The sequence below is a fragment of the Osmerus mordax genome, chromosome 18 (assembly GCF_038355195.1).
Source record: "Osmerus mordax isolate fOsmMor3 chromosome 18, fOsmMor3.pri, whole genome shotgun sequence".
Lineage (NCBI taxonomy): Eukaryota > Metazoa > Chordata > Actinopteri > Osmeriformes > Osmeridae > Osmerus > Osmerus mordax.
This window is the reverse complement of record NC_090067.1, coordinates 6995994-7021721: the sequence shown is the minus strand read 5'-3', so window position 1 is coordinate 7021721 and position 25728 is coordinate 6995994. Positions and strand designations below refer to the sequence as shown.

Here is a 25728-nt window from a genome sequence, read left to right as displayed (position 1 = left end):
GGCTGATCTCCCGTTGAGCGACCGCGGAGGGGGGAGGGAGGGGGGTTGGAACAGTGGCTCAACCCTTGTCATGTGACGCAGGGTGTTCTGAGGAACCAGGAATAGGCAAAGAAGTGACATACCCACAATATTTCGGTTTGTGGCCTTCCATCTTTTATAGTTGTGGCTGAGTCCTAGTTCGGCCTCTTTGATTTTAGCGGCAAACAGGCTGATGAGTTAAGCCGTCATGCTGTCGCCGTCTCCGGTGAGCAGTAAGCGTTCCACCTCTCCAACACCATCTGAGCTGTCAGTCAAAGTGAGACCCCGCCTACACTCCGGCCGGGCAACATAGCTGAAAAATGCATCACGATCAAATGTTTCATTTCAGTCAACGTCAATAATAATTGATTGTTTTTTAATGACTTATACGTTTTTTTAATGAGAGAAAACAAGTTGAATTTCACCACCTTCCTTTGAATTTCACCTCTTTATTTATCAAGGCACACGGGTAGCCTAACAATTTTTGTGATTTAGCAGATGTAGGTCATGACTGACATGTTGTGTCCTCCAAAGGGTATAACTGGCTAAGGTGATAAAATATGTTGGTCGTATTCCCGCTCACCCCAATAGAACACTCCTGCAGATCACTGAGGACTCTCAAATGATTGCTCCTTTTCTGGCACGTACCCAACAAATCGATACAAAGAAAAATTTAAGAAGAAAAGACAACTAAGTAAGGGTCATTTCAAACTTTACAATTTATTTTTACTGTAATACCAGTAAAGTCAAAATTGACATCAATGTGTGCACACATTCTCTTACGCCACGCTGTTTCTGTTGTTGTCACATGACAACAGGTGCAACAGAACAATATGCCAGTTAAATGATCTGTTGGCATGTCCTTCTTAGTGTGCTCCATTATCAAGGGACGTGATAGGCTGGTTCCAATCAGGGAGGAAACACGCTTGGGTTTTGTGCATGCAAAATAAACTTGACATATTTGTAATGTGTTTTCCTGACAGCTTTACAGTAAATGCAATTGAGTTCAACTGTCTCACATTCTATCAAACCATTTTCTTACTGCTATTGATGTTGTGGGACATTGTGATTGTTTTATCACCCAGGCCTACCATACAGGCTTAGCCTTCGACTGTCAATCCCCCCCCCTCTCTCTCCCTCCCTCCCTCCCATTCCCTCGCTCTTACCATCCCTCCATCTCATCCCCTTCTGTCCATCCACTTACATCAATCTTCCTCTCTCTATTTCCCTCCAATTCCTCATTCACTCTCCCTTGCTTTCCTCTCTTTCTCTGCTCCCTCTCATGTTCTCTTTCTAAACCGTAACCTTTAATCTCTCCAAGAGCCAAATCAGCAGATTAGATAGCGAGACTCTAAGGCTCATCCCAATCCTGCTTTATCATTGCGTTTAGAGAAAGTTAGAGCAGATTAAATACAAGGATCTCCAATTTCCTTTTTTTTTCATTCTGGGCGCTTGCTAATATCTCACACATAACAATGACATCAACAACAGCTACACGCCATTGCTACCCGCAATGGTTTTGGGGGTTTGTTTATGATCATTGACCTATGCACTTTTTGTAAATCTCTTTCTTGTAAGTTGCTTTGGATAAAAGTGTCTGCTAAATGAATACATGTAAATGTAAATGTTACAGCAACAGCAACAGCAACAGCAAGGATTCCTAAGGTGTGACAAACAATAAAACATTTCTGTCTTTCTAATTGTTGTCTTTGTTGAGCAGATTGGGTGTTTAATCTCTAGAATCCTTGGGAATATCCCATGGTGGATAAATCTCAACAACTAACCTCTGATTTTTTTTTTATTAAACTATGAAAAAAATACAAAATAATGTTCCGCCAGTAACAAGTAACATTTGTTCTGATATGGGCCGAGATGACCCATGTCTGACATGCCAGTAGTAAAACAATGAGATAAACTATCAGAACCAAAAACACGACACCCAAAATTCATCACTTCCTGAAGCAGCTTATTGATTTGGGCGTGTGTGATAATGAGAGAGGGAGCATGTTTATGGTGAGAGAGAGAGAGAGGTGTGGAAGAGAATCCCTGGAGAATTGTGGCCTGCCACCATGATTAAAAGGGGCCCCTCCACTCTGAGCTTAATCAATCTGTTACACAATAATCAGGGGACATGACAAGTGGAGGCTCCTGGCTAAACCAGGGTGTCCTTGGTCTCGTAATGATGATGCGTTACGGGAGATTTCCCCATGGTTACTGTCCCCCCTGTACACAGTCAATTCATCTCCAGGATGAAGGGAGGATGGAGGGGGGGTGGAGAAGTGTGTTCCCAGGTTATTTTCCATGGTCTGACATGTTTTCTTTTCATAGTGCTGTCTCACACCAGACACCTAAAGAAACGTCATCTGATACAAATGAAAGTTTCCTACAGAAACACACACGCAGCAACAGAGACACATTGATGTTTGCAGACTCACCCTTCCGACCCACTCACATACAAACACACACATGAACACAAACGGTGCCCCAGCTCTGATTGCTTGTGGCGGCTCCATCTCCCTGAATTTCATTATTTCCTTGTTAAGAGCCCAAGGAAAAGACAGCACCCCCCTACCCTTGCCAAGTGCCCCTCACACACACAGCCTGCCCCCTTCCCCAACGCAACACAAAACGAGCGAGGAGTGCAGGCGGCCGGCCTCGCTGTCAGCCGTGACTCTGGCGCCCGACGCGTTTGTGCTAATGTTTCACTCACACTTAATTACCCATAGGTATGCACGTTCTCCCCAGTCTCTGCATGTAGCCTCCAGGAGCTTCCACCCCGCATCGCCCCCCACAACGGGCCAGCGGCCAGGGGGAGACCTGGGGATCCAGGGAGAGGGTCCTCTTCTGAATCCTTTTTCGCTTTTCTTTTTACCAGCTATAAATGAAACGTTTGAAGAAAAAAAATTCTTCAGATTTTAGCATCAGATAGATCACCAATGCATGTACTCGAAAAAGCCTATATTAACATGCATGAAATTCCATTGCCTCATTGGTTTTATGAGATACGGTAGGTTATGTGTGGACTCACTGGAAGAAAAGTGCATGTGCATACCTTCAAAAAGAGAAATAAAAGAGAGATAGTACAGTACCAGTCAAAAGTTTGGACACATGGGAAAATGTGTCCTAACTTTACAATACAAGGGCATAAGTTTGTCCATCCTGGGCAAAACCAGCAATTTAAAACAAGCAATCTCACTTTATGGTTGAATATGCACTACTAAAACTACATTTACGTGAGAGATATCGAAATTGTGCACTGAAGTCAGTGGGGATTTCCAGGTAAGAATTCTGGGCCAGGGCTATGTGTGTGGATTATATGTTCCAGGGAGGGTGTGTCAACATAACTCCAGGTTATATTTCCTACCTGCTTTAAAAGACATCTACTATGTGGGATTGTACACTGTCACAGAATAGTCATATTTTCAAGGGTTAGGGCTCTTAAGCAGAATGCTGTAACGTGTCCTTTTGAGGGTTTCTGACGTGCGTATATTAACAGGGTCTGGGGTTTGGCATAGCGTGGGGTTTTGGGGTTTTTGTGTCGTTGTTCCCGTATGGAGATGAGCGTCTCCCAGCAGGAGCCCCCCCCTCGGGCACTGTGGTCGGTCACACGGCCTCCACTCGACGAGGTGTCCCAGGTTATTTAGTGAAGCTTCAGAGGCTGGCAGACCTTTCCTGTTCAGACGTGGCTGACATTTACATCTGCCCTCTATCAAAGAGGGAAGAATAGGGGCTGACCCCCCTCCAGTGTCAGGCCCGTCACTGCCGACAAAGCCACCAGGAACAGACGGACCGGGAGCACCCACCCTCCACTCCCCACCCTCCGCCCTCCACCCCCAGCACTAACCATATGACTGGCAGGGCCCAGATGAAATGGATAAATAAAAGACAGGTCTGAAACAACGAGAGGCCTTCGATGGTTTGAGGGTAAGCACTGTGTGTGAGCGTGTGAGGAAGAGAGAGAGCAGGTGCCAAGAGAGAGAATTAAGGAGACTTAAAGGGAATGTCAGGGGTTGTGAAAGAGAGAGAATTAGAAAAGAAGAGAGAAAAAGAGAGCCTGCAGAGAGACATTGAGAGAGAGAGAGAGAGAGAGAGACAGAGACAGAGAGAGAGAGAGAGGGAGAGGGAGAGGGAGAGGGAGAGGGAGAGGGAGAGGGAGAGAGAGAGAGAGAGAGAGAGAGAGAGAGAGAGAGAGAGAGAGAGAGAGAGAGAGAGAGAGAGAGAGAGAGAGAGAGAGAGAGAGAGAGAGAGAGAGAGAGAGAGAGAGAGAGAGAGAGAGAGAGAGAGAGAACGAGAATGCAAATGTTTCACACGGTTCTTCAAAATGCCTGGCATGAAGGCGGCGAGGGTGGAAATCAATAGCACTCCCCTGCGTGTAAGAGTCAACTGAGCACATCGGGCCCTGAGCTGGAGCACACAGATAATATTTATGTAGACGCCGACTCCAAACAAACGCTGGGGACCATGTATAATTCTGATTCATACATCTTAAAAGCAATGATCTGGTAAATAGGAGACGCGTTCATTTATTCAATAAGAATATGTAAAGCAGCAGGTCATCTTTGGAATTGTTCAGCAGACCACTCTCTTAAATATTCACGCTCACATCCCAGGAATTGTGTGGGCCTCCTTCTTTTTTTAAGTTCAGACGCTGTCTTGAGGGAGGATTCTGTGTGCGTGTACGTGTGTGTGCTTTCTGTGTGTCTCGGTGCATGTGTGTGAGCATGAGCAAATAAAAGTGTGCGTGCGTATGCCAGTGTAGGTGTATGCACCGTGTGTGTGACTGTGCGTGCACGTTTATTTGTGTTTACCTCAGTGTAACCACCAGCTTCCGTAATGGATATCACTGCAAACAATCTGCATCTTTACCAGGCTCATGAATAAGTGAACAGTGTTGTGCATATCATCAGCTCTAATTGGTGTCCCCTTTTCCATGGGATTTGCATGGATTAAAATTCACAGAGTGCCTTCACAGAGTCAAATGACCTTCCAATCGTTTAGACGATGAGATCCTGAAGACTTCATTTACCCAGACATGCAACATTGATGCAAAACAAGCATGGTGGTCTATGTCTCGATGGCAGTGGTTTCTTTCTTTTTCTTCTTCTTTTTTTAAGGGAAACCTTTTATGATCTTAGTGACTATGCTCATTTCTAATGCACTACCAAAATGCTAATAAGGTTTGCAATTAGCACGGCAGACTCCGCCTCGGTGGGGACAAAAGTTGATTTCAGCTAGTGAAAGGAACAGAAGTGGTTGGCAGTGATTCTACACTTTTGCATTTAGTACATCTCTGTCTCGTTTCAGAAGACTTTTCCCCCACACCACAAGAAACTGGTGTTAAAGCAAACAATATAGAACAAAACACCAAGTTGTTTTTCTTCTACCTCTGTCACAATGACAACTATCTATATCTCTTCTATTTAAACTACCTCTAGCTCTTCTATACTAACTAGCTCTATCTCTTCTATGTAAACGCCAAGTGCCTCATTAGGATATTCTCTGAGACTTCCTTCTTTCAAGGCCTTCAAATGTTGTCATGATTGGCCAACAAAAGATCATAACCGTGCTCGATCAAATCTTTATCACATCCCTGTAGCATCACTGAAGGCAATATGATGGAGTCCCAAAATTAAGCCTTAACAGCAATCTCTTCCATCGCTCCAGATGGTTCCCAAAATGATGTGGTACACATCCCTTGTAATGAAATCTAATTTCGCTAACTGACACCCTTCTATTGAATTAGGGTGATAGCCCCCTCCCCATTCACCCTCTTCTTCTCTCCTATCTTCACTGGCACTCTGCAGCCGGTCCTTTCATACCAGATATCAATCAAATCCAATTGGGGCAATAAAAAGCTACTGGAGCCCAATAACCAGCACAGTGCAGGAAAGCAGGAAGAGTGACACATCTTGGGAGACTGTTTGCAACTTAATGTGGGATTCCCTCCAAAACTGAGGCAGCCATTTTAAATCGCTCTAGCACAAACTCTACCTCATCATGCATACATATACAGTCATGATGTAACCGGAGCAGTTTATTTAGCTCGATCCATCTTGGGTTGTTTGTCTATGAATGGGTAGCGAGCCTGTCCCCAGGCTTCCTTATAGACCTGAGCTTCAAACGAAATGAACGTTTTGACAAAAAAGACACTTGGCAATGTAAGTGGTAGTTTGGCGGTGGCCATGAAAAACCAAAGAACACGAAGCATCCCACTGTGACCATGAAACATCCCATAGTAGCCAAGCACGGTTGGTCTGGCAACAGCACAACGTGTAAAAAATCTGCAGAACATTGGGATGAGAACTCTTAGAGGAACAACATCAAAAGACAGTAGGAAAACCTCAGGATGGAAAAGAGGGGTCATCCAAGATCGCGCCAATGGTCAAATAAACCAACTGGGCAGATGGACAGCTATTCGTTGACATGCTGTCCACCCAATTCCATTTCTTACTGTATTTTTTTTACGCAAGCCGGGTGGTATTCTGTGTCCTTGGCCGAATCCCAAAACAAGAAAAAAAGAAATAGCAGAACAGTGGGCATTCTGCCATCCACCAGTCTTTAGTCACAAAATCAATACATGCAGTTGGGATACATGAACACTGGAGCCCGGGAGCTTTCTGGAGAAGGACACAGAGGGTTTGGAGGAGGACGAGATCTGTGCACAGAAGGAAGGGCATCTAATCATCGTGATTGTGTTTGCCAGATTGTCTGAAAAAAGGATTAGCGAAGACGCCGAATCATTAAATAGACCCTGATGCTCTTTGCCGGGTGCCAGGTTGCGTCGCGGAACAGGAATTGCACATCTTTTTACTTCTTCATCTGAAAGTCACTCAAGCTTCAGTCAGGAGCGAGGTGACAGACGTGAGTGTTACACCTGGGGCACTGCCGATAGTCACTGCGAGGGAGGTGTGACACCTCTAACTCACAAGCCGTCCCACAGGGTATCATCTGAGCCCCCAACCACAACTGAACATCTCAGATGCACTCAGTCTCTCACACCCCTAAATCAAGGGCCCCTTATGCACACAGCCATATGTGCATTGCAAGCATCTGACATACCTGAGGGATGCCTGATTTACATCCCATAACATGGAGCATATTCTCTTTCCCAGCCCCAAAACAACTAGACATCCTTAATACGCTAATTAATCAATAACTCCCAATCCAAAAGCACCAGCCGGGGACTGAAAAAGGCTGTGTACTGTTCTGGGTGCCTCTCTGCTCGATAACTCAATCTCTGGCCCATGACCCTACCTCACATGAACCCAAACCCAGTATTGATCAAGTTAAGCCCAACTCAGTATTGAACCCAAGCCCCTGTATTGACATGGTCAATCTCAACCTCTAATCCAATTTCGTTGTATAGTGTACAATGACAATAAAGATATTCTATTCTATTTTATTCTAATACGCCAGTACAAACCCAATTTAGCCAAGTATTAGTATATAACCCGGTAGTGAACACACCGAAAGAAAGAGTCTGTCTGTGTGTGTCTTCTTAATAAGCTTGGCTATTGCCCACGGAAGCCTGACTGAGGTGAAATGTATTCACTCATGGTGGCATGCAGGAAAAGACAGCCACTGGGCGAATTACATTTAAATGTGTGTGTAATACGAGGGTGTATGCACCCTGGCAAGTGTGTGTGTGTCTGTACTGTATGTGTGTGTTCATGCATGCGTGTATGTGCATGTGTGTGTGTGTACATGATTGTTGCTTTTTCCCTCTGGTCCCTGAAGTGTGTCGACAAACACACACACGAAGGTTGCTGGATGGCAGAAGTGGCCGTCCGACGCACAGTAGGGATGGATCTTTTTGACCTGGCACATGACTGTCACAATAACAAACCAAAAGAAAGGTAGTTTCATTGTCTCTCCATTCCCATGTGTACACACATTCACTCATACACGCACACAGACACACACACAGGGGAAGATTAACATGTTTTTAGAGCTTGACAATGATTGCTATCATCCCATAGCAATAATCTCCCCTGCCTCTGATTGCATGTGGCGAGATTGCCTTGAGCACAATACAGGACACTGCTACATCAGTGTCCTACCGGGCTCTGAGTGTGTGCGTATTTGTGTTGGGTGTATGTGTGTGGGCGCATGTACAGGTGCACATGCACCAGTGTTATCTCTCTCGGCACACGATGGCTCCCGACCCTGCTTCCTGCTCTGCCGCGGGGCTCCACAGAGCGTGCTCGTGTGCCAGACAGCTCGCCACTCTGGCCACCAGTCAGGCCACAGCAGCGGTCCTACTGTCTGCAGAGGACAGCTGGGCAGTACAGTGGATGGACAGACGCCACGACCGGAGGCTAGCATGCGACCGGGCCAGCTGCTCAGACGGCACACAGCACGGCACAGCTCCTTTTAACATTATTACAACGTCCTGACAACTGCCGTTGGTTTACCGCTGTGGCCATCGTCATGGTTTCAACATTGTCGTGGACGTGAAACTTGGCCACGATGACTCAGATGGTCGATGTTGTCACAATGTTTAGTTGATTTGACTGGAGTCGACTGGAAAAGCCAGTGAACAACAATGCAGATGGGTGTATCGAGGAACAGACACTATCCGTGCGCGTTGTTTGAAAAGCAACATTCAGATGGCATGGAGGGGAAGACCAAAGACATGGAAGAGATGGTAGAATGGTTCTTTAAGCTCACTGTGTTTGGCAAGCGTGAGAGTGTGCAGCAAATCTACCATTGAAATCTCTTTGTGATACGATGGCTGTAAAAGACAGGTTTGGGACAGGTGCTTGTGCATATAAGCTCTTATTTGTCCTCAGGGATGTGTAAGCGTGTAGGTGTGTATGTGCACGTGTGCACGTGTGCGTTTGTGTGGGAAGTGGTGGAGAGAGCAGATGGGGTAAGGAAAAAAGAAAGTCAGACAGAAGAAGGAAGGAGGGAAAGAGAGAGAGAGAGAGAGAGAGAGAGAGAGAGAGAGAGAGAGAGAGAGAGAGATAGAGAGAGAGAGAGAAAGAAAATACAGTGTCCCTGTGGTACCTGCCTGGGAGTCACACATCCCAGCTGTGACCAGGACAACCCCAGCCCCTCCCCAACACCCCCCCCCCCCTCCTCCCTCTCTCTCTCTCTGGGGAACCAGATGATACACCCCAAGGACTGGCACATGCACATGCGCACACACCAGGGAGACCACACGGACACACAAATACTAGGTTAATATTTTGAGTGCATGCATGCGCACACCGCTGGTCACCCACGCATACAGCACTGACGCTTAGGACGTTGTCTACTCGAGCACAAACGAAAGACACATACACACACACTCCCATCGTACTGGGGTGACGCATACACAGCACACACAATACACACAGGCACACATACATAAAGTACTGGTGTGACACATACAGCACAGTCACAGACACATCATTTACACAAACACACTCCAGAGGCGCAAAAGGGAGGGGCCTGTTTAATCTTTTCTGTCCAGGAATTACACAGGCTTTAATGTAATTACAGGACTGACAAGGGCAGACTCTCTGCTTATTACTCAGTGTGCTTTGCCCCTTGAGAGGCAGAGAGAGAGAGAGAGAGAGAGAGAGAGAGAGAGAGAGAGAGAGAGAGAGAGAGAGAGAGAGAGAGAGAGAGAGAGAGAGAGAGAGAGAGAGGCAAAGAGAGAGTCGTAGAGAGTGAAGTAGGGAGAGAAAAAGTGACAGAGAGAACAGACAGAGAAAGATATAACGGGGGGGGGGGGGGAGCGCGATGGAGAGATGGAAAGGAGGGGGCGGTGGCATTCACATTGCATTTGTTCAATCTGTAATGATGAGGCCACACCCCCTTACTGCTAATCCCTCCATTTGTGTCCACTGAGGAGAGTCAGAGATGGATGGAGCCAGAGAGGGAGGGATGGATGGAAGGATGGAGACAAGTTGATTGGGGTGAAGGAAAGGTACAGTGCGCATCAAGTGGAGAATAGTTTGATGACTAATGCTAATGGAGTCTCTCTGCGTGTGCATGTGTGTTTGTGTGTGTATGTCTATGTGTGTGTGTGTGTGTGTGTGTGTGTGTGTGTGTGTGTGTGTGTGTGTGTGTGTGTGTGTGTGTGTGTGTGTGTGTGTGTGTGTGTGTGTGTGTGTGTGGAGTGGAGATGGAGTCGGGTTAAACACATGATCTGTCATGAGGCCATCAAAAAGGGTGAGTCAATCAGGCTCCTCGGATTAAAGGTCAAAAGGAAAGGTCAACGGACAGGTCAGATGACTTACGAACAGGTCACCAGGGCACATACTTGTTCACCTTTGGGCAATTCCAGAAAATATATAACAACATTGCTCCACCAAGAAATAACTTGGCAATATTGCGCACATACACAAAACACCTCAAGAACGACACACACAAACTTAAATAACAAATGAGGTGATACACTCAACATGAAGTCCATGCCATGCTCTGGGAATTTAGGCTTGGTTATCTGGCCTGTTGTCCTGTGGACTATGCACTTGAATAGACCTGCAGCTTAGCACGTCTGTTCAGCAATGCAACCAGCTTCAGCCTGGAGTAAACATTCAGTGTGTTAATTGACTGAACAAACGGCCAGGACAGCGATCAATAGAGGCTTTATAAATGTGCCTGAGGCCAGACTGGGCAAGACCAGGCCCAGACCAGGCCGACGTGGACATACAGGGACCTGACGTAAACGTCAGCCAGCTTACCCCTCAGCACTTTGGACAGGACTGACTGGCAGAACTTGAGAGAGACTATTAGGTTTTCATACAGTATACACGACACAAACACCTACTCTGTCTGTCTGTCAGTCCATTATTTCTATTTCTTCCCATTGCTTTCACCTTAGTGCGCCATCGCTCTCCCTCTCTTAATTTTTCTCCAAAACCTTATCTTTGTCTCTCCCTCCACACCTCCTTCCAGTGCCCTCCATCCCTCCATCCTCTCTCCAGGGTAATTTCCCAGCGGGTGTCGTCCTCCGTCCCCCCAGCGCTAGCCTGAGTGAATCGCAGAGCAAATGTTTGTTTAATGTTAATGACAGCCAGCTGCTCAATCCGCCACCTTTCAGAACGACTGTGCATCTCAACAGGCCGGCGAGACCTCTTCAGAGATGGAGATGGAAAAAAAAAAACCCTGCTTCATAAACAGCTGTCATGTCTCACCATCTACTGGAAACCAGGGGACCTGATTAGAATTGATAAATGAAGAGATGACCGCAAACCAGAGTGGTTTATGGAGACTCCCCACCCCACCCCAACACACATTCCCTCCCTCCCCAACTTGTACATTTGTTCCTTGTCAACAACACATAACGCAGTGCACCGCCTGAACAGTGTCCTCGGTGTGAACAATGGCTAAAAAAGAGGCTCTACTTTTCCAAGTGTAGCTCAGAGTACTTCAAGGCTGGAAATCTGCTGTTTTGGAGTGGCGAGGAGATAAGGCCTATCAGATCTCTGTTCTGTCACCACAACTGAATTAGCTCTCAGTACGGAGTGCTGTGTGGTGCTCTTTGAGGCGTGTACAGTACTGCCTGGGTGTGGGGAGGGAGGGCTCAGTCTAATCTCTGGAATCACGACAACCAACCTGTGCCAAACATCTGCCAATTCCATGCCATATCTCACTTCGCTGCCCCCCCCCCCACACACACACACACACACACATGCTCCTACTATTGTTTCCATCTCCTTGCACGAGCCGCCGGCAGCTGTCAAGCACAATCACGCATTCAGCTATGGCCTCCTGAGCAGCACACAGGGCTTCCTCCAGACGTCTGTGGTTGGATGAGGGTGTGTTCCCCCCTCTACGTGATTGGTTTTGGATCAGGGACCCGGACTGCAGAAGTGGCAGACTGAGACGGCACTCCCAGAAGGAAACACCCTCCGCAGTCCTGCTCAGCAGCCCGTCTAGAGCTGGGTCTGAATCCTTCCAGCTCCACTGAGAACACAGGGGAAGCATCAGAGCAGATCTGCTGTGCTCTATGCAGGCAGGGTGGATACACACACACACAGACACACACACAGAGTCACAACTTGTTGGGCTTTAGTTGCTAACAACACCATGAGTAGACATATCTGGCCACTACACCAGTCTAAGCAGCCCCGGGGAAGCTGCTATCTAATGTGACGTAGAAGAAGAAGAGTGGCCAGGATGTTGACTACTTCCCCTCTGGCTCTGGGAAGAGCCGGTGGTCAACAGGAAGTGGAGAAGGTCAACAGGAAGTGGAGAAGGTCAAGTCTCTGAGGGGACTCGCTGCAGTGATGGCCAGAGATGTCAACAGGAAGAGGATACGGCCAGGAATCTGAGGATGAAGATGTACACTGCTGTCTCACTGCTGTTTGGTCTTATTTGCCTACTGAGGGAGTGTTTTGCCTTTAAGCGGGGCTTTTCATGCTCGTGAGCAGGAGAAGGTTGGTGCGGTACAAAGCGGATTCTGGTCCCTTTGTTCCCAGTGAGGGATGCTGGGAGGCTGCTTGTATTCACGGGAGTAGAACAACACTCCCACTCTAATGGTCTGGCTGACCACACTGATCTGACCTCGGGCTACGCCACAGGGCTGGCACCACTGAACTGTTTGTGTGTACTGGCGTGCTCTTACATGCACACGATTTTTGCGTTCACGATTGCATTCACAAATAAGTACTGTCGTTTGTGTGTGTGTGTGTGTGTGTGTGTGTGTGTGTGTGTGTGTGTGTGTGTGTGTGTGTGTGTGTGTAAATGTGAGAAGGAGTAGTGTACTATGTTAGGAAATGGCACCATGTGATGTTCTGAATGGCTCCTCAGGGCTGTGGCTGTGACTCACAAGGTTAGCAATTAGAGATGAACTTTCATAAACACTGACAAATGCTCCTCGCGACCAGCCTTTGGAAAGCCACCAGGGAGAAACCACAACAAATTACCAAATCTAACAATAACTTCCTGGAGGCTTCTTTAATGCAACTGAAACAATTGGCAGTAGCTTATCGAAAAAAAGAATTGGTGATGTTTCCCACATCCAGCAGAAGGTATCCTCTCCAGGGATCTCTAGTCAACGGTGTGTCCTGCTAACGAAACAGTTGCCGCTCCAGCTCTGAGAGTGCTTGTATGTTGACCTCCATGTCGGGTCAGTCAATACAGCAAGGCTCTTTTCACCTGCTCCTGTATTCGCGGCGAGTAGGCGGCCGTGACAGAACCCAGAGGGTGACAGCTTGTACGTCGCCCGCCCCTGAGAGTACCTCGCCGTCAGAGCTGCTCCATCCACGGCCGTAGATGTTGATGTATTTACTCTCACTGACAATCACACACACACACACAGGGAGAGGAGAGAAGGAGTGACAGGCAGCGTGGGTTGACATTTCGGGGGTCACGGAGGCAGCAGCAAACATGTCAGCCCGTGGCTGTACGGGGGTGGTCCACCATATAGGAAGTGGATTCGACACGCCAGCTTAAACACTCACAGACAAGACAGGAGATATAGAGTTTATTATTAATGGGGGTGCACGTCCATTTGATGTGTGGTAGCCACTGCGGTTCAAGGCAACAAAATGTACAAGATGAAGTATACCAGAAAAGCTCACCTACACTATAACATACATACATGATGTATGTATGTCATACATTCTTCAAGATAGAAGACCTATTCATAACTCACTGGCTGCCCGCAATGTAGTCATATTAGTTACTAACCTTTTGTGACAAAATGACACATGCGCTGTGGAGGGGGGCTCTCTGGTCCCCCTCCCCACAGTGAGGAAGTGTTGTACGTGTCAAGCCAGCCCATGAGCGTGTGCTGATGTGAAATGTCGAATCTAACCTCGCAGGAGCGCTGGGCTCTATCTCTGTGCATTTCTATATCTGAAACTGAGGTCATGCTACACCGTCTCCAGAGACCAATTGGATTGCATGGATGAAGAACCTTGTTGGTCTCTGTTCTATAAATAGGCATATGCATATCTGGTTTACATGAGCAGGGATAGGATCTAAGTATCTTTGAGGTAGCATTGATCTCCCCGGGCCAATTGTATCTTCTACTAAGAACATAATATGAGGAGTTAACATGTACTTACAGAGACACAGAAGCCTGATGCTTTCTAGTGGTCCTCCTGTCCTCATAATAGAGCCCTTTCATTACAGGTGTGGGATCGCTGAATCGCAGCTTTCTTCAAAGAGCAACATAAAACAGCTTGTTGTGAGCATTCCACATGAAATATGCCCCCCCCCCCCCCGATGACACAAACCTTTTGCGGCTTTCCGCATGAATGCAGAGGAGTTGCACGACTTGCGAGAAAGCGAGACAAGGGCCAATATATCTAAATCACAGCCTCCCCTCTGCTTCTTCCACTCCTGCCTCCCCTCGCGCTCTCTTTTCCTCTCTCTAGGGGTGGTTGACGAAGGGCTTTACATTCTGAACCTCTCTCTCCTGTTCCACCCGCGACAACACATTCTCTTGTTTTGTCGCGACTCAGAACATGGCTGCCAGTGAGACCCTGCGCTGTAGTCCTGAGGTGTATGGATCCTTCTACACCAATAATGACTGCTGCTACTGCAGGAGGGGAGCACTGCCATGGGGAAGGGGGAAGGGGGGGGGCTGTGTAAAATGAGATGTATTAATCTAATCTCACTTTGAGGCATCCTTTGTAACATGGATTCACAATGGCATCCAGGCCCACAGAGCATCGTATCTCCTCTCTGCTTTATTCTGAGACCAGGGAAGCAAAATAAAAGATTTCAACTGCAGAATGTTTGCTTTTGGTGTTGTAGAGAATCACAATGTACTGTGTTTCTAGGTGATACAATGTTGACTGACAATCTGTGTCCATGTGTCTTTGATACTCAGACCAAACTCCAAACCACAGGCTGGGAACTGGACTTCCCCAGCCCCAGCCTCAGCCCCAGCCTCAGCCCCAGCCTCAGCCCCAGCTTCAGCCCCAGCCCCAGCCCCCATACTGCAGGCAGGGGACATCTGCCTTCAACCACCCCCAACACCAGTCATCTCCCACCTCCACAAGCAAGCCCAACACCACCAGCACAACCTCCTGCCAACCGCTGTCCTCACGGTGCCCCAGCCTCAGGCCCACAGCGGGGGGATCGCCCGGCCTGCCCTGGAATCTAGTGAGAGGGGATAAAGGGATAAAGACCCTCTGCTCCGGGACTCATTACTTACAGCTGCTGGGGCTAAATCCCAGCACACAGCCTCAGCAGCTACTCTACTGCTGCCTGCTTTGTTTTCATACAGCATCAGCAAGCAGTGTGTGTGTGTGTGTGTGTCTAGAAGAGAAACAGATTACATGGCAAGATAAATGTAATAGTATACATGTAATGTTAAAAGCTCAGTATTATTGCACATATAAACAACTCAACAACTCCAGTTCCACATTTCCAGCCAGAGGTCTGTTCTGCATGTAACTGCATTAGGTCTTAGAGTAATACCATAGTTAAATATGTTTCATACGGTGACGGAACATACAGTAATTAATTTCCCTCAGTCTCTCATTCTGTTGTTCACTGCCAGCCTCTCTGGTTTTCCTCAAGGAAAATTTCTTTACTATTCAACATGGATGATGCAATTTGTACTTCTTTGAGCGGACGTTATCAACCCCCTTGTTGAATGGAATGGTGGCAGGGTTTGTGAAAAATGTTTCCAACGCCTTGTAGATGTCTGTCCTTGGCAGAAATCTCCTTCCCTGAAGCTCCGGATAACACCAATAAACACATTTCCTTTGGGCCTTCCACTAGATTATTACAGTTCTCTTAAAGAAATGGTCACCAGCAAGGAAATAGGTTGTCTCTGAGGATACTGCCATAAGGAGAAGATTACACCCTCATTCTGAAACATTTAAGGTAAATGTACTGTAATCTACTGAGTGCAGAACATCGCAAAGGTCACTTTATACTCAAAGGTTAAAATGAAAACATGTTTTAGGCGCATTAAGGTAATGTATATATTGACAATAAAGATGGTTTAAAAAAACATAATATAGCCTGTAATATTCACTGTAGGAAGGTAGACTACACCCATAAAGACATATGGTTCCAGTGATGGCAAGTCGTAGATGGATCAATCTCTGCTCCAGTAGAGCGGATGTCAAACTGACCTGCCGACCCCTACTTACAGCTCATCTGTCACTCAAGCCAATCATAGCAGCATATCAAAGCATATTTAATCCCCCTGTCAAAGTTCCTGAACACATCCACAAACATGGAGATTTAACTATAGGTTTGACATGGCATATTCCTGTGGGGATCTGAGATCTGAGATAGACACATTAAAGTTAACAAGAATCAAATCAGCTCTTTCCTGGTTGTAATGGTACTGAACAAGCACTGGAGCATTGAACAGCTGCTACACAAGACAACTGGTATGTCTGGTACAAGATGGGGATGGACCCTTTAACAGGATAACACAAGCAACACAGGGCTGACCAAAGAACCATGGAGAAACACTCAAATTGACCTTTATGCAATTGTTTTAGTTTGGTCTAATTTGTGCCAAGTTGTCAGTGTAATCCTCCTGTATGCAGCAGGAAATTCTTGTCTTACTGTATGTCATGACCAATTGTTACATTACATTCACAACTTGTGAATAGATGCAGCCAAGCATACAAACACAATCAATTCTAAATTACCAAATGCCAATTGTAGAACGTTAGTAATTGCTCGCTCGACTTCGAATTATGTATTGATTGGTAAATTGAGCCAATGTAGGCTACAGTTGTCATGGGCGACTTGGTTCCAAGTTTTCCTCCTGTGGAGTGTGGAGGTAGGCTAAGAGGATATCACGCACCTAATTACTGCCATCTTCAGGCACAAGAAATATCATCCTTTCCACCGTTACAAAGTCCACTGAATCGTGCTTTAAGCCGAGTAGGATAATGGAGTTAGGCTGGCAGGTGTGCGGGTCGGGTGCTGTCACGAGCTTGAGGCAAGTGCGTAAACGTCAAGACAATTACAAAACTAGGCTACATCAGCTGGCAGTGAACTGTAATTTATTGGAAATTAAAAACCACAATGACACACATAAAACCGCAAAAAGAGGTGCAACTATGTTCAGTTTACTATCCATGTCATATTGCACAAAATACAGACGATAAACTCAAGAAACCAACCGCCTGAACACTACGCCGACGATAAAAAAAACGTAACAAAAATGCACATGAGCGTGCGCTGGATGGAGCGCTGCCTGCGCTGCGGGGCAGTAGGCTACACCCCCTCACACCCACACCCACCCACACACACACAGAAATGCAATATCACATTTGAGAGGCCCAGGGGCACATCAAGCCTACCTCGGTGTCGTAGATTTTTGTGATGAGTGAGAACGAGTACTTCCCAGACTCTCGTATGTGCTTGATGGCCAGCTGGACAGCAGGCTCGATACCCTGACTGATGCTGCTCATGAGGGCTGACTCGTTCATCGGCATGAGCACCATGATGGGCAGGTTCTCTCCGTCCCTCGAGAACCAGGTGTTGTCCTGGCCGTGTCTCGAATAGTCATTACAGACCTTGGCCAGCGCAGGTGTAAATACCAAAATGGATAGGAGCAGACATCCCGTCGGGAGGATCATCTCCCATCTGCAGTCTTTCCGGGACGGAGCCATCAGACGACCGAATGAGACACCACCTGACTTTCACAGATTAGACATCGTAACTTCGGGGTTGTCCGTGGTGGTCAACCGCCCGCCGGAGACTGACAGCGAAGCCAATCAAAATAGTCCGGATGGTAACCTGCCGCAGCCGTTAATAGGGGGTTCACCCGCAGTGGACAAGCTTGTCCTCTCGGTTGTATGCGGGGTATGACCGCAAATTTAGAAATATTTCAGAGGTCAGGTAAAATAATTCCAAGGGTCCAGTTGAGATTGCACCACAGACAGGAACGAGACGGGTTCCGTTGCAGAGCGGTCTCCTTGTCAAAATCTTTCCAACTCAAACATTCTTCTAATTTTAAGAACCAGCGCAATCATGGCACAGGTGCACAATTCACTATCCACCTAATCCTCAAAAACACCAACAATACTTCTCGATGATGAAGGCAAGGAACAAGCTACTATCGTTGTCAGTTGTTATGGATACAAATTCACCAAACGAGTAAATTCCCAGCCAAAAAACGGCAACGTAAGACAGACATCCCTTCAGACGCGTAAGCCTTCGGGAACCAGAAAGAAAAACGTAGTTGAAGCAAACAGAGCTATCTTCTGGTCAATCTTGATTGCAGTGGTCGAGTTTACGAGTATGTGAGAGCGTCGGCGTCCTTTTGACAGCCCCGCGCGACTGTGTGCTCGCTACCGATGATGCTGCGGCTGCGGCTGCCTGAGTGGCTCTGAAAAGGCTTTCACTTATCTAGTGCTGTTGCTGCTCGGTGCCCAGAGCGCGCACGAGAGGGAGCTGAGAGAGAGAGATGTAGAGGTGTGTGTGTGGGGGAGGGGGGGGGGATGGTGAGTGTGAGAAAGAGAGAGAAACTCAGGATGGTATGGCGCAGACAGGCTCTTGTTCGAGCGTCAGCCGCTTGACAGCCGAAGGTGATTTATTGGGCTTTCATGTCAGTAAGCAGACAGCATTTCAAACACGCATAGAGTTGTCAATGTAAGCCTATAGCAAATACTCCATCACTATAGACTGACTGATGGAATAGCAGTGGACCACAACCTTTTCGCACTCAAAATGACTGCAATTCATGTCCACATTTTGTATAAGCCTATTGGTAACAAATAGGTAACAATAGGCCTATGTTTGCACCGCTGTGCCACTATGTTACTGAGCTGTCATACCGCACAATATTATTGTTTTTCGTCTTCAGTGTAACATCAAGCAGGGCAATGTTGCTATTGACCTACCACTACTGCCATCGTCAAATGCATGCAGCGGGAAAAAACGGTCTAAAACCTTAGTTAATAAACAGTGCCACCTATAGCATCATAAAACAGTTTGTATTTCCCTTCTTAGTAGGCTAATCAAACCCCATAATGCATAGGTGGGGGGGGGGGCGCTGTTCATAGTAGCTACATAGTTCATAGTTACGTCTCCGTTAATGACGTGTAGGCCTATAGATAATACAGACCTAGGCATGACTTGTGGAGTCCCTATCCTAATCCTATCCTACAGCAGGCTACTCGCACAAGACTGTATTTTGCCAGCAGCGCTTGAAGTCCAACAGAAAAAAGGCAATTATCAAAATTGTCTCCAACACTTCACGATTTATTATTTCTTCTTTCGGAATAGCGAAGAGCAAGTCAATTCTGCCAAGGGCAAGAGTTCTTTTCATGTCATGGTCTAACTTCATGAATTGCTATTTCAAAATTTGGCTTGACCTGTGCAATTATGAGGTCTCAAAAGACTGCTTCCTGGCACCTTTCTAATCAACAATAGGCTAGAAAAACGAATACTGAAGCTGTATGAAATGCATTTAATTTAAGTTGAAGCAATTTGACATATAGGCTGTAATATTGATAAGACAAGACTATGCAAATGCTACACTGCAGGTACAGTCTGGTTGTAGAAGCACATTTCTGGGCTTGACCTGAGCTCTGCACAGTAGACGATTTGTATTATAACAGTGAAGTAAAGCCTTGGAGCATAAATACTGTGAGCAGATCTGACAAAGTAACGCTTTCCAGAAGGTGAACCAATTCCATCAATGTCTCAACACTCACTGCACAGCTGCAAGGTTCTTTCTTGTGAAAAGGAAATTCGTTTTTTATTGAATACATTTTGTAAAATAATATTTGTAAATGTAACTTGTCTAATTTCAAATTAATTAATATTCTACTAAATTAGTTCTTTTGTATTAATATTCAAGCTACAATATTGTTTATCTTGCGAATACCTTAACACACACACACACCCTTACAGCTTGCTCAAACAGATCTTTTGTCACCTTCTACAGTGTGTAAATCAAATTGTCTAATAAAATGTTTACCTAGCATATAATAATTTTAAGTGTCAAAACAAATGTGCATTTGTACTGTGCAATCCATGTCCGAATCCATGACATGTGAATAAAGAAAAGACCAAGCTGAATCTAAATATTTCCCGAAAGGAGAAATGAGAGAGGTTGGTCTGGGGTATGAAGACTGCTTTCAATGATTGACTGCTCATCAATGTAGTTGCAGACACACTCAGTCCAAATGTACCAACTCCAGCGTTATCCCTCTGTCTCTCAAACACACTTGCACACACACTGACCCAAATACTGTCCACCATGGGATCCGGTTTTAAGATATGAATACTTCCTAACTATTACTATTAGAATACAAATGCTAAGTAATCCACCAAGCACATCCTAGGTCTTTTTTCTGTTGAGAGATTTCCAGATGAAAAATAGGTCAAGTTGTTGTCCCATCTGTTTGTTTCAAGACACCTCCCCTTCTGGTTCCAAACAAAGGCTGCAGGGGAACCCAAGTAGGACAAAAATATTATGAGGTTTAAATATAAAATGCCAATCAAAACTCCTAGAAATGCAAGAGGTTCTATATTGTCTGTCATTTCAGGACTTTAATAATAAAGTGAATCAAGTTTTAGTAACTTGAATGAATACAATTGATAAAACATATTAGAAGGGTGAATCTTGTTTTGCTTGAGGAGGAATATTGCATTGATGTATTAATGACTTGACATGTTAAATGTATCCATCAGGCATCTTCAGCACATCTCCTTGTCTAACATGGTGATCTTATTATGAACACTACAAATAATAATCATTCATTTTATTCATAGTGTACCCTTCCTTCTAGAGGCAATCTCAGGATGAAACAGTTTTTTTCATTTTTATTTAAGAAAGGAATCAGGTGGTAAATAAATAGCAGTAAATATATAAATATAAAGTCACGTGAAAAGTTGCATCTGTGCCATAAAAGATAAGTATTTTTTTTCAGGTAGTAGATGTGAAGCCAGTGGAGGGATATGAGGATGTGCCATGATATTGCTCAATCTATTTGCTTTCTATCTAACTTTCATTTATACTAAGCTTTCCAATCAAGACTACAGGGTACTCTTCAAGCCTCTAAATTAAATGTCAAACCAGATCATTAAAACAATTCCCAATTAATACTAACTGAAATGCATTTGTGCAAAATTAAGCGTGAAACAAGATCATCAAGCACATGTTAATGATGAAGAAAGTGAAAAGCAAATATAAATGAAATTGAGGATATACCACTGCAGGTTTGAAACTGAGCAACCCGCACTGTTGTGAGGAGAAGGAGGAAGGTACACACCTGACAGACAAGCTATGCTTAAGGACACACAAACACATGCAGCACACACACACACACACAGCTCGCTGACAGGTCCTCATTTAATAGAGATTAATGCGATGGCCTCAGGACATTCCTCATTGCTGCTCTGACAATGCGGCGTTGGACACACTCAGAATTTTAAATGTCAGGTATTCAAAATAGTGTGAAAGAGAAATTATATTTCAGATGGGCTCATCGTTCATATCTGAGATGGTCGCGCTTGCAAAGCAGCGTCTTGTTGTGTCTTTTGTTACTTACAGAACAGACGGACAGCTGGACTGCTTGGCAGATAATGAATCATCTGTTTCATCTCTTTTCATTGGAGATAATTTCATTGTATTGCCACAGGTGTCTCACAACACATCAGTTTTTAATAACACTGCATAGTTGCAGGGGAAATTAATTTCAGATGTGTCATTGTATGATTGGAAACATCAAAACAGTAACAAGAGAGAAGGTGAGTGATGCAGAGAGGGGGGGGGACTCCACTATGGTAGGTCAGGGAAAACCCTTGTTGTAAAGTAAAAGTAAGCAACTTGATTGATAGTTGATTTGTCAGACAACCTTGAGCATTAAGGACCAAGTGAGTCAGTCATGATTGCCAATCTCCTCATTAACCAGTAAAAGCAAAAAAAAGAAAGAAAGGGCGGTAGGCTATAGTCTACAAATGGGGGAATGTCCCTGTACTTACTGTAAGTCGCTCTGGATAAGAGCGTCTGCTAAATGACTAAATGTAATGTAAATGTACAAATAGCTGCGATAATATACTTTGGTTTATCTGTGGATTGCAGTCTGATCTGAACACAACTAACACAAGGCTAAAACTATAGTAACGGGCTCTACCGGATATCAAAATGGGGCTATGGCTCAGGCGCGCTGAAGGCTCGAGCTATTCTACTGTACCCGCGCAGACACCGGGGAACATTCCATTATGAACCGGAGACGAAGCTCCTCCCTTGTTCTCGACACGGCTTACTGTAGCAGTTACAGTGCGGCTATTTGAATAATTGGTTTCGGCGTCTGGAGTCACAGTCCCGAGAATTCCATGCATACAAACAAGTCGCAAGTCATTCTTGCCGCAGTCACCAGGGCTGTAGCTCTCGGTGAGGGAGCGAATGCATGTTTTATGAGGCTGGGAACACGGAGACACTGCAGATTGCGCTCGTGTCGCTCTCCCGAGGGATGAGAAGTCGACACACCTCCGCGCATACCTAGACAACAGCAAAATCCCTTCACGAGGAATTGGGTTTTGTCTATTATCAGCTGAGTTGTGTGCGGTTATGCACTGTAAAAATGATCAAAGGCATGAGTTACCTGGCTGTCAAGGAGTTCCCCAGATTCCAATGGGACTGAAACTGCAAACAAAACACCAAATGATCACGATCATTGGACTAAAAGAAGGCCAATGCCAGCGGTTTAGAGAACAGTTCCAAACATTATAGGCTAGTGGAACCACGTGACTCAACAAACTATTCCGGAGAAAAGTTCCAGAAATATCGTTCATACTAATATAAATTGATACAGACTGCAGACGCCTGTTTTTGATCCAGAGTCAACTCTTTTTCTGAAAATGTCAAAACAGCTGGGAAAGCAGAGACTACTGCAACACCTGGTTTCTTAAACCAGTGCATGTTCATAATGTCTAGACAGATAACTCATGTGGCAGTATAGACCTGGAGAGGGGCACACTGCGTGGGAGCAATCCTCTTCTACATTTGCTCTAAAACCATTATTAGTGCTCGTCTAAATGAATGGGTTTAAGGGCATACACTCTCCTATAAGTAACCAATGGCTCTCTATCATGGTCTCACATGGTCACACAAGGGAACACATGTAGTCACACAAAGGGAAACAGAGCAAAAGTGTGAGTGGGAAAACAAGCGAGAGCGAGAGTGTGTGAGCAACAGAGCTACACATTTGAACTGGAGTCTCCCCAGTTTACCCAATCTTTAAGTGATATGCTATGACTTCTGAATTCTACTGCAATATCCAGTCATCATGTACCATGTAGACGAGATGTGTGTGAACAAGTGTTAGCCTATGATGTAAAATATTACTTAAAAATAAGTCTTTCTGTCTGGGTATGGGGAAACACAGACCCACTCAGTCTGTCTCTCGCTATCACAATCTAATTCACACATTACAGGTGAAGTTGCAATTGTAATCTAATAATCTAAGGTGTTAATATGTGCAGGAGGTGGGCGGTCTTAAAGCCCGTGGATGATGGAAAGGAGGCTAGGCCAATGCGATGATGGAGTCCTACAGGAATCCACTCTACTCCGGGTATCTGTCCTGGCTTCAGCCTGGCTTCTGATTGGTCTAATGGCATCTGGAGATGTTTCTGCCTCACCCACTCGCAGCTATCAGACGTTATCGATCCCTGTTAGCTGGGAAGGTTGTAATGAGCTCTCAGACCAACGTCTGAGTGTAGCGTCAGGTCCACAGACACTCACTGTACCCGGAACAAACTGTTTATAGCCTGCAGATACAGGCATACACTCACACACACACATACAAACACATACACACACACACATACAAACACACACACACACACACACACACACACACACATACAAACACACACACATACAGATACACATGCATGCCCATGTGGATGGATTAAAATGGGCCCATGCGGCTTAACAGGCTATCTTAATTTCCAAAAGTAATTCAACATCAACCCCAAATATTGTGGGATGGGAAAAAGCTTAACAAATGAAAGTGATGAATGATTAATGAGTAAATCAGTTGTTACTTAACATGCTTTACCCGGCCTACGCAAATGAACCACAAGCAGAGGAGTGATGAGGTTGGGTACCTGCAGATGTCTGTTCCGAGTACTGTAGTCTGTCTGGGAGGCAAAGGCACAACATGCAACACACCTGCTCTGAGATATGCCTGAAATGAACTGGCATTATCAGAGTATTACTTTTATTAAAGAAATAGGACCAAATTCAGTTCAAAAAGCATTCACCTCAAAAACTTTTTTTTGTCAAATACCTTTTCTGAAATCATTTCAATAGAACACCATTGGGACAACTTTAGTGCCAAAATTCCTATCGGCACACGGCAACCCTAACTGCTTTTTTTTTACACACACAAACACGCACACCTGCTGTTCCTCCTTCTGGCTCCGTTTGACTGTGTGCATGGGTGCATGTGTCAGTGAGTGCGTGCGTGTGAGTGTGAAGATGCTCCACCAACCCATTACGGGCCCCGGCCTCACATCAGCTGACTGAGGCGATCGATAGCCATGCAGGCTCTCTTCATTAGCCGCCCCTGGGCTAGCCCACCTGCCATTCTGCCCTCCAGCGGCATCCTAAAAGCCTCGTGTAGCCTTTCCCCCAGATAGACTAGTGAGGGGCCCGCTTGTTTGGCCACAGGTAATGAAAGACCAAACACAGTGAGCTCTTAACACCATCACACCCTCTCACACAGGCAGGTGTCAAACAGGACTGGGGGGGGGGGGGAGAAAAGCAAGAAGAGCAAAGGGAAAGAACTCTCAGACTCGACGGATCTAAAGACGTGATGAAGGAATTTGTGGTTGGTGTTTCGAAAACCTTGTTATAGAATACAGCCGTGTCTTTCTGAAGCGATGCTGTACGTTGATGGTGGATTCACTCACATCCATCCAAGATGGTACCTCAGCTGAGGAAGCTGGCTTCACAAACATGCTTTGTGTGTGTCTGTGTGCATCCGTGTGTGTGTGTGTTATGACCATTTTGTGCTTCTGTGCATACATAAATGCGCATTTGTCGATAAAGATCCTTCTTTGAAATGGTTAGGCTGTCCAGAAGCCTTAATGGCCGGGTACTCAAGCCCTGATGAAAGAGGACTAGAAGCGCTCCTGTCTGCCGCCCCTCTGATCACATGTCCACAGCCTCATTAGCACACCGCTAGCTCAATGATGCTAACTCTACATGCACCATTTCCATGGCAATAACCCGCTGAGTAGCGATGTATTGAGTTAGCACTTTGAAGTCCCATTACGCCAGAGAGCGAGGTCGTTATTTAGAGCGTTACTGCAAGCAGCGGTTCAGATTCTGAGCGAGGGATGAGTAGTTGAAAGAGGTGGGAGGGTTTGTTTTCAGGCATTTAAATACAATCTTACAAGACATGTAAGTACACATAACTTACATGCAGTATGTTAATCCATGTATGGGATAGTCTGTTTTAGCCAATGCTCAGACTATGATCTAAGAGCTGAGACTGTAGCAGCACTCAGTCTAATTCTATTACGTTCAACCACATTACGACTCCCAAATGTCCTCGTCCTCATGTTACCCTGCAGTCAGCCACCCCTGTGATGGTGTGATCCAACAGGAGGGCCCAGGACTAGGTTTGGATCACAGCACCAGGGCTGCCCCAGTGGGGATGAGGATGGGGGGAGAGGGGAGGAAGGAGCCCCCCAGCGCCACCGCAGTGATGAGCCTCATCGATCAGCCATGTTGGAAAGGTCATTGGCTTAGCCAGCCTCCGGCACCCCACGCAGTCTCCTATCTACACCTTTCACCTTGGCCCCCCACCCAGGGAG

The 25728-nt window shown here is 45.8% G+C and overlaps 1 protein-coding gene across 1 annotated transcript in view; it reads right to left on the bottom strand.

Moving 5' to 3' along the window:
- gabbr2 (gamma-aminobutyric acid (GABA) B receptor, 2) overlaps positions 1–17558 on the bottom strand; it is a 111849-nt gene extending 94291 nt beyond the window's left edge. The window contains exon 1 of the mRNA XM_067256202.1: positions 17247–17558. Within this exon, the coding sequence (XP_067112303.1) occupies positions 17247–17558 (312 nt within the window). The remainder of the gene's footprint in view (positions 1–17246) is intronic.
- Between the last annotated feature and the right edge of the window lie 8170 nt (positions 17559–25728).